We start from the raw sequence: 8,359 nt of genomic DNA, 5'->3' as shown, positions 1-8,359 counted from the left end.
ATATATATATATATATAGTTCAGTAATAATATTGTTTAAAAAAATTAAAAATATTACTTTTATGAGATTTTCCTACAAGTTGAGTGACAATATTGTCCTAAAAAATCCAAACGTGTCCAGCTATCTAGACTAATTACAGTTCAATCTTTCATACCCAGTATTCAGATATAAGTTATTCAGTTAATTAGATAAAGTTAGTATATATTTATGCATTCCTACAATTTTTAAGACGTTGGATGATTTACTATCATCTTTACCAGTCTTTTCTTATAAATGTTTTTCAAGTGCTAAGGCAAACGAGAAACAACAGAAGTAATAACAAGTTATATTCTTTCCATTAAGATATACTAATTTTTTTCAGTTTTTTCTTAAACATTTTCTCTCCAAAAACTACAAATGTTATTGTCAATTTTTAATTTTCTAATTTATTTATAAATAGAAGAGCCTTTTGAATACTGAAGGATATGGTGAATACCCTTTTGCTAGAGAATTTCTGTGGTTTCAATTTATTTACAACACCGACTAATACAACTATCAAAATAAAATTATTGATAATTTATCCCTGGCCAAGGTAGCAAGTCTAACTAATTTGATTATAAGATTATATTATACATGAGAAATTGCAACCAACTTGAGAAATCAGACTATAGAAACATCGACACAACGTTACATGCTACATGGTAGTTCAGTCGCATGCTGCTATTACGTGCATTTTTATCAAAGAAAAAGAACCCCACTCTGGCACCGGTTAATCAACTTGGCGCTAAATCAACCTCTTCTCTGCAGAACCAGCTCATGACGAAGGGCTAAATGAACAAAGATAAAGGAGCAACCTTGAAGTGCTGCGTGTATTCCAGATCTCAGTATTTTTCACTTTGCTATAGGGTTATGTCTGGTGTTGGAAAATTGTACGTCCCCACTGAGAACGGAGCTAATGAAACGCTCTGCATCTTCAGCAGTAACTTCTCCCTCAAAAACTGCAAACTTACCCTTCCGTGGCTTGTACGCAAGGAGGACCTTTTCTGATGATTTATATCCTGATATGTCAAATTCATTCAAGATAGACTGCTGCCTTGCTGCATCGAGAAGTGCGTAGGAAACTGAATCTCTTGAGCCATAGGCTGTATACTGTCGTCTTGATAATGATTTTTGAGAGACCTATGGTCGGCAAAAATTAAGCCACAAATCAGTAAATTTGGTTTCAATTCATACCGGATATCAGAGTATATATCACAAGTCACTGAACAAAGTCCACACAGTTGACGACTTACTGATAATAGAACTTTTTCTAGCTTATCCCTTGCTTTAGATGACCTGAAAACACCAATCACACAAACAGGAGTTTTCTCCCCACAAATATCATTGAAATTAGAGCCGATAAGTACTGGTATTTGCTTAGCTTCTGGTTCACTCTGTTCTCTTTTACTCTGTGCTGAAGCAGCCTTCTTACTTTTCTTTTCAAAACTGTCCAGTACACCACTTAGATCTTGAATTGCTGACTTTAGATTCTTTACAGAAATTCCTGTTCTGAAAATCTGCTTCTCCCCATCGGATAGCCAGCCAACAATGGCAGGAAGAGCGTCAACTCCCAACCTTCGGACAGCAGGATCAGAAACATCACGAACCTATTAAACAAGACACAGGCTTTAGTGAATAAATTACAAAGAAGAAAGTGTAGTTTAGTTTAAATCCAAATTCAAGTTACAATATATGACTACAGGTAGAGAAGTTTCGTCATATTCTAACAAAGTAAAAGAATACCAACCTGTGCATCGTAGAAGACAAAACGATTTCGATACAAGCCACTAAGAGCACGCCAAATAACTGGAGTATCTTCCTTTGTAGAGAGAAGCATCACTTTAGGTAAACCTCCTATGGTCTGGGAAACAAAATCAAAGTGGTCCAAATCTACTCGCTTTGAGAATCTTGGAAGATGCTCATGGCAAAACCTTTTCAACCTCTTCACATCGAAATCATCAGTGTACTCCACCAAAGCACCATTCCTACTTGGTTTTAATGAATACACAAACAATCTTGGCGCATTGCGAGGATATATGCCAAGACTCTTGCAGAAAGATGCATCAGTTTCACAGTTTATACTCCCCACCTGTCACAGCAAAAGCACATCAGCAGAAATACAGTATTGTCTAAAAGTATCGTGATGTAAGCGAAAGAATGCATACCTTCATTGCCCCATCCAGTGAGCTTGCCACTTCAATAACAGATTCATAATATTGGATACCTCTTGATGTAGATGTATGAGATAGTAAGAGCCAAGTCATTCCTTTATCAGATATTTCTTTCTTATACATCTGCGAGTTTATGGAAGGGATGCTCTTGCCAGAGTTCTTGGATCTAGACTGAGACCTGCCTGAACCGCCAAAGCCGCCAAAGACGCCAAATTGACTCCCACTTCCCATTCCACCCCCAAACATGTTGAAGAATATATCATCTAAACCAAAGCCAGAAGAGCTTTGGCTACCAGGACCACCAAAGGAAAATGAAAATGATTTTGCACCTCCTTGTCCACCCATACCACCTGGCCCAAAGTTAAACCCACTTTGTCCTGGTCCAGCACTTGTGAAGTATGTATATCCACCATGATCTCCAGCGCCACCAGTATCAAATCCAGGAGCTCCCTTCTCAGCTCCATATAGGTCATAATTCCTCCTCTTGTCCTCATCAGACAGAATTTCATAAGCTGAAATTATACAGCTAGTTAATAATATACAACTAGGAAGAAAGTGCAGACTGTAAATAGTTGCTCGCATCAAGATAACTCCGATTGTATGTGTTTTAACCTTTAATCAACACCATCTTTGGATCTCAGATAAAATCAAAATGTACCTAGCACCTTGGAAAAAGATAAGTAAAACAACACCATCTTTGGATCTCAGATTCTAATGATAAATTTAGCAAGAATTTTGAAGAAACTAACAAAATAGATTCTTTTAATTTCCTCAACTACAATTAGTCTCTTTCCTCTTTTTAATTAGCAGAGTGCTGAACAGGAAGATAGCAATCAGAAGTTGCTGTACCGTTATTAATCTCAGCAAATTTCTCTTGTGCACCCTTATTTTTGTTCTTGTCTGGATGGTATTGGAGCGAGAGCCTGAAAAGGAAGGGGGGTAAAGGAGAAGATTAAAAGGACAGAACATTGATTGCCAGAACACTAATGCAGAGAAGTTCAACAATTGAAAAAACAGCAAATAAACACAAGCAAATTTTCGAAAAACCATGAAGATTCGGACAAAGTTTCACCTTGAAAACCATAGAATCTAAGAGACCATGAGCATATTTACAGCTCTAACATTGCAGGATCCACATTTAAAAAAAAAGTACCAGTAACCTACTGCATGGTGATAGGCCAGGGAAAGAATGTCAATAAGTGCCTTAACCTTCAACCTTTTTAGTCTTACTTCCAACTACATATCATGTCCCATTCCAAGACAATGACAAGAATAAGTAGTTCAGACCACTTGCATCAGATTGAGCAATACTAGGTTATTCGTTCTCAGGCAAAACAAGCTATGTTCAGCCAATGTTGTTAAAGGCTCGTTTGAGGTACACTTAACCCCCAAAGCTAGGTAAAGCTCAGTTTGGCATTCCTCCTCCAGGCACCAAGGAAATAAGGACAAGCCTTATTTCTATAGTCTCTGGACAGAAGCATTAAAAATAAATGTAGCTGGCAAAGTGATATATTAATCATTACTAGAATGTTTTGGATGAAGTATTGAGTGGTAAACAGATAATGAATAATAAATTGAAGATTTGCCATCAAAAATCAATTTAATGAGAACATAAAACTACTAATTTACATCTAAATCAAAAATTTTAAATGATTGTTAAATTAGAAATAACTTGAATTTTCACTCTATATACTTTGTTTATTAGCTATAGTAACATTCATAATCAAAATTATATATTTGTCTAGATTTTCTTTTCCTTATACTGCATTCATATTTTGTTTTTCCATTCATTTAATTTTACTTGCACTTAAAAAGCCTAACAGACCTAGCGCTTTCCATACTTTTTACCTTTGACAACCCTGAAGTCAAGAGCATATTTCCAATCAAAGTTCTTAGGAAACGGATGAAAACATCCCGTAATTGCAGGCCTAAGATTCTGGATCTCTAGAAAAACTGCAAATTTAAAGTTATGAAGAGTCCCGCTATTCTATCGTCACTAAGAGCCCCAACAATTTACATATATTCTGCACTCTTTTGGGTGTCATTTGTAAGAGTTTCATCCCAGAAGCATGTAACACATGAATAGAATTGAAGGCCAAACTACAAGTACGCTTAAGACACGTGATATTTCGAATCACAAATAAGTCTTGTAAATTGTTCATCAACACTATAAATCCTCAGGATAAGATAATTCCTACCAACAAAGAGACATCAAACAAAGCAAAACCTCCAGTAAAACATTAAGACAGAATAACAGCTGATATGATTATGCCAAATTTTCACTAAGTGAAGACGTTTTTTAATTTTTCAAAAAAAGGGAACAACAAAGCATAAACATTGAGATTTAGTGAACAAATGATGATGGAAAAAAGAAGATCCCTGTAAATTACATACTTGTGAAAAGCTTTCTGGATCTCACGCTGACTTGCATTTTTATCAACTCTGAGCACCTGGAAAAATCCAAAATCGTTAGTAATCATTGAAGATGAGGTACTCATTCTGCATATACACACTCAGGATATACAGCTATTGTTAGAATCAGGTACTACCAAGTAATTAAATATTTAGGCTTAACAGTGTCTAATATTTTGGGTATATTCACTTAAAACCAACAAGCATGAGAGGATCAGAACTATTTTCATTTGGTGTCCGTTTTGAAGAGTATTAACTTGGTGATCAATTGAGACTTCACTACTTGTCACACCGAACTTTAAACGGTATTTTTGTGGCTCCTCTTACAATTGATTGTCTTTGCTCCATAACGATGTGAGTATCTATCAGCATTAGCAGATGAAAAATCCAATCCATCATGAATACTAGCATACTGTGAGTTTCTCCTTTTACATTCTTATTAAACTTTATTATACTTATCAGTAATCAGTAATATTTGAAAAATACATAAAACAGATATAATTCCCCAGTCAATCAATAATGTGTTTGCTTCACTTTCTTCAAAGAAACAATCCTTCATCCTTCATTTACTCTATCTCATAGTTTCAAAACACAACTTCTCAATTAGAACAGTGTTCTAATTCCTAGTATAGGAAAAATAGTGGAAGGGAGCAATTCTAAGAGTTAATAACTCAAATGGTCACTGAACTTGCAACTTTTTTCTCAAAAAGTCACTCAACTTTATTTCTTACTCCAAAAGTCACTCAACTTAGGGTTGTTCGCTCAGAAAGTACTCAACTTTGATTTTCACTTCAAAAGGCACTTAAGTATAAATATTTTACTTATAAAGTCACTCAACCTATTTAATTATTTGTTTTAATTAAAATTTGCTAACTTAGAATTTTATTTAAAACCAAAATTCTAAAAAAACTAAAAAAATATTTGGACCATATTTATTACATATTCTCATGTTTACTTTATATTTAACCTTCTGAAATTTTAAAATATCCTAAATAGTTTATATCAATTCACTTATAATGTTAATATTAATTTTTAAGATTTTTCGAATCATATTCATTTAGTTGATTAGATTTAATAAACTTTCAACGTGATACTTATTTATGAAATTGATTTTCAATCATAATGCAATTTTTTATATTACCACTTATATAATATACATATGCATCAAATAAATACAATGAATTTTATTCCTAATAAGTTGATAAAGGAGTCGTTATAGATTTTAAACTAAAATGATATGATATAAAACATTACCAAATGTTATTAAAATTTTGTACATTATAATATATACACTGCAACGAATTAAAATTACCCGCAAAAATTGTACAATCAAATGAGTGTGGTTTCAGGATATTAATTGATGATTTGTATAAATATATACACTTTATAGTATAGAGTAATCGTTAGACAAGAAAATAGTAGTAAAATCAAAATTCTAAGAAATAAAAAAGATATTCAATTAAACCATTGAAATGAATTTTGGGTATGGCCGGATCACTAAATTGATGTTTAAATGAAAATCTTTTTTATTTCTTAAATTTTAGTTTTAAATAAAAATTATATGATAACAAATTTTAATGAAAAAAATTAATTAAATAGCTTGAGCGTCTTTCCGAGAAAAAAATTCATTTCATAGTTGAGTGAATTTTGAAGTAAAAATTAAAGTTTGAGTGACTGTGAAAACTCATAGTTGAGTGACTTTTGGAATAAGAATCAAAGTTGAGTTTCTGAGAAAAAAATCATAAGTTAGTAACCATTTGAGTTATTAACTCGCAATTCTAACAAACCCCATATAAAATCAACGGACAATAAAAGCAGAAAGATTCAGAATCATCATGAAAACTCAATCATGAAAGAAGCCTTGGCGCAACCGGTAAAATTGTTGCCAAAGGAAATCACGTTCAAGCCGTGAAAATAACCATACAGGGTAAGGCTAAGACAATACACCTTTGTGGCCCAACCCTTCTCCAGACCCCGCTCGATCAATTAGTTAAAATCCTGTATATCCATTTCAATTCCACTACATTCGGGCTCCAATATGAAAAGTAACTAATCAATTTCGTAAAACAAAGAAATAGAGACTCGTACTCTTACATACCTTATAAGGATCAACGGTTTTGGATTGTATGTGGAGGACAAAAAGCGATGCACATAGTACAATGCCGATCGGAATTCGTCGAGTCTTCATATTCGGATCCAAAATATAACTGGTCGGGTCGGATCGATTGTTCTTCCGAAATCGTAGAGAATTTCAAGTTCAGTAATCAAGGAGAAGAATAAGAAGTTGGTCTTAACAGATTTGGCGGGGATTGGGGAATGTTCCAGATCTTTCGCCTGTTTTGATTACGTGTAGCTTGTGACGGGGTTCCACGATTTTCAGCCAATCAGATTTGAGATTTCTCATCTGTCGTATTAAATATTCATGGAAGAGTTGTTTGGCTAACTCACTGATTGGATGGTGGTTTTTCGTCGTCAATTAAGTCAGGTCTGGGCTGATCCCATCTAGCCTATAATTAAGTAGGATTGAACTATGATTTTTATAATTCGTTTAAGAATAGAATTTTTTAGTTGGATCCGTATAAACCTATGGCTTGTGGAACTTAAAGCAATATGTGTTGGACTGATTCGTAGATTAAATAAAAAATAATTAAAAATTAAAATAGAAAAAAAGGTTAGAGTCAAGACTCAAAGTCTATTTGAATCATCATAGATCTTTAAATATTAAATATATTAATAATAAATTTTTTAAGAAATTAAATATGTTTGATGAAGATGATGTGGCGACGTTGGACATGCCATAAGTGTCTAAGAGTTTTTTTTATAGGAGTTCATTTTCACTTTTAATGGAATTAATATTGACATTTCTTTGTGTTTTATTGTGATCAATTAAAATAAAACTAAGTTAATACACTATTTATCTAGTTATATTATTACTTATTAACAGTTTCGTTTGTTTTTCAACATTTCTATTTGATTTGAATTTTGTGTCAAAAGTTATTTAATTTCACAGATTATTAGAATTTTTTTTATAAATTTGAGACTTAATTAACAAGTAGTAACTTCATGTAATATTATATTGTAAATATTTATGTAATTAACAATTTAAAATTTAAATTAAGATTATAAAAATAATATATTTTAAAAAGTGAGTTGGCCCGTGGAGGCCCGCAACCCACAGTGTGATGGGTTGGGCTTGCTATTTTCTTGTCTGTCATGTTGATGGGCCAGCCCGGCCTGACCCATCAAACTCCAAAGCCCGCGTGGGCTAGCCCAAATGGGCTGGGCCAACCCGTATTGACATCTCTAGCTTTTCATGGTATGATATGATATGGAACTAAAAGAATCATGTTTGTTCTGATTGTTTCTTAAAATGTTTGTTTTGCTTGTTTTTAAAAATGTATGGTATGGTATGAATGTTTTAATTATATTTTTGGTCCATATCCGGACCTTTTTATTACATCTTTATCAAAAAAAATTTAGCTTAATTACACATTGTTGATCCAAGTCTAATAATGACCCGGTCCAAAAATTAAAATATGAAAGATTTCGAATATTTCTACATCTATCAGCCTTTAGACAAGAAGAGTACTCTCCCCTCTTCATTTCACATCGTTGCCTTTGCTCAGAGATGTTTCCTTTGTATTGGTGTTGCTACTTCATCTCCCTCCTCTTCTAGGTCATCTGCAAGCTTGATATTTGTCGATGGTTCTCTATCCTGGCTCTTTCTATCATCTTTGCCTCTAGTAAGTTACTTTTCC

General features: G+C 33.4%; 1 protein-coding gene across 1 annotated transcript; it reads right to left on the bottom strand.

Annotated features, from left to right (window-relative positions):
* Positions 1–526: 526 nt before the first annotated feature.
* On the bottom strand, positions 527–7,201 carry LOC107842547 (dnaJ protein ERDJ3A). Its single transcript, XM_016686458.2, has 7 exons — positions 6,700–7,201; positions 4,584–4,639; positions 3,039–3,112; positions 2,184–2,701; positions 1,766–2,107; positions 1,272–1,625; positions 527–1,158 (listed from the first exon to the last, which is right to left on the bottom strand). The coding sequence occupies exons 1-7, from the start codon at positions 6,787–6,789 to the stop codon at positions 871–873; spliced, it is 1,722 nt and encodes a 573-aa protein (XP_016541944.2). The 5' UTR covers positions 6,790–7,201; the 3' UTR covers positions 527–870.
* Positions 7,202–8,359: the final 1,158 nt, after the last annotated feature.

The sequence above is a fragment of the Capsicum annuum genome, chromosome 9 (assembly GCF_002878395.1).
Source record: "Capsicum annuum cultivar UCD-10X-F1 chromosome 9, UCD10Xv1.1, whole genome shotgun sequence".
Taxonomy (NCBI): domain Eukaryota; kingdom Viridiplantae; phylum Streptophyta; class Magnoliopsida; order Solanales; family Solanaceae; genus Capsicum; species Capsicum annuum.
The sequence above is the reverse complement of the archived record's forward strand: the minus strand, read 5'-3'. Positions and strand labels throughout refer to the sequence as shown.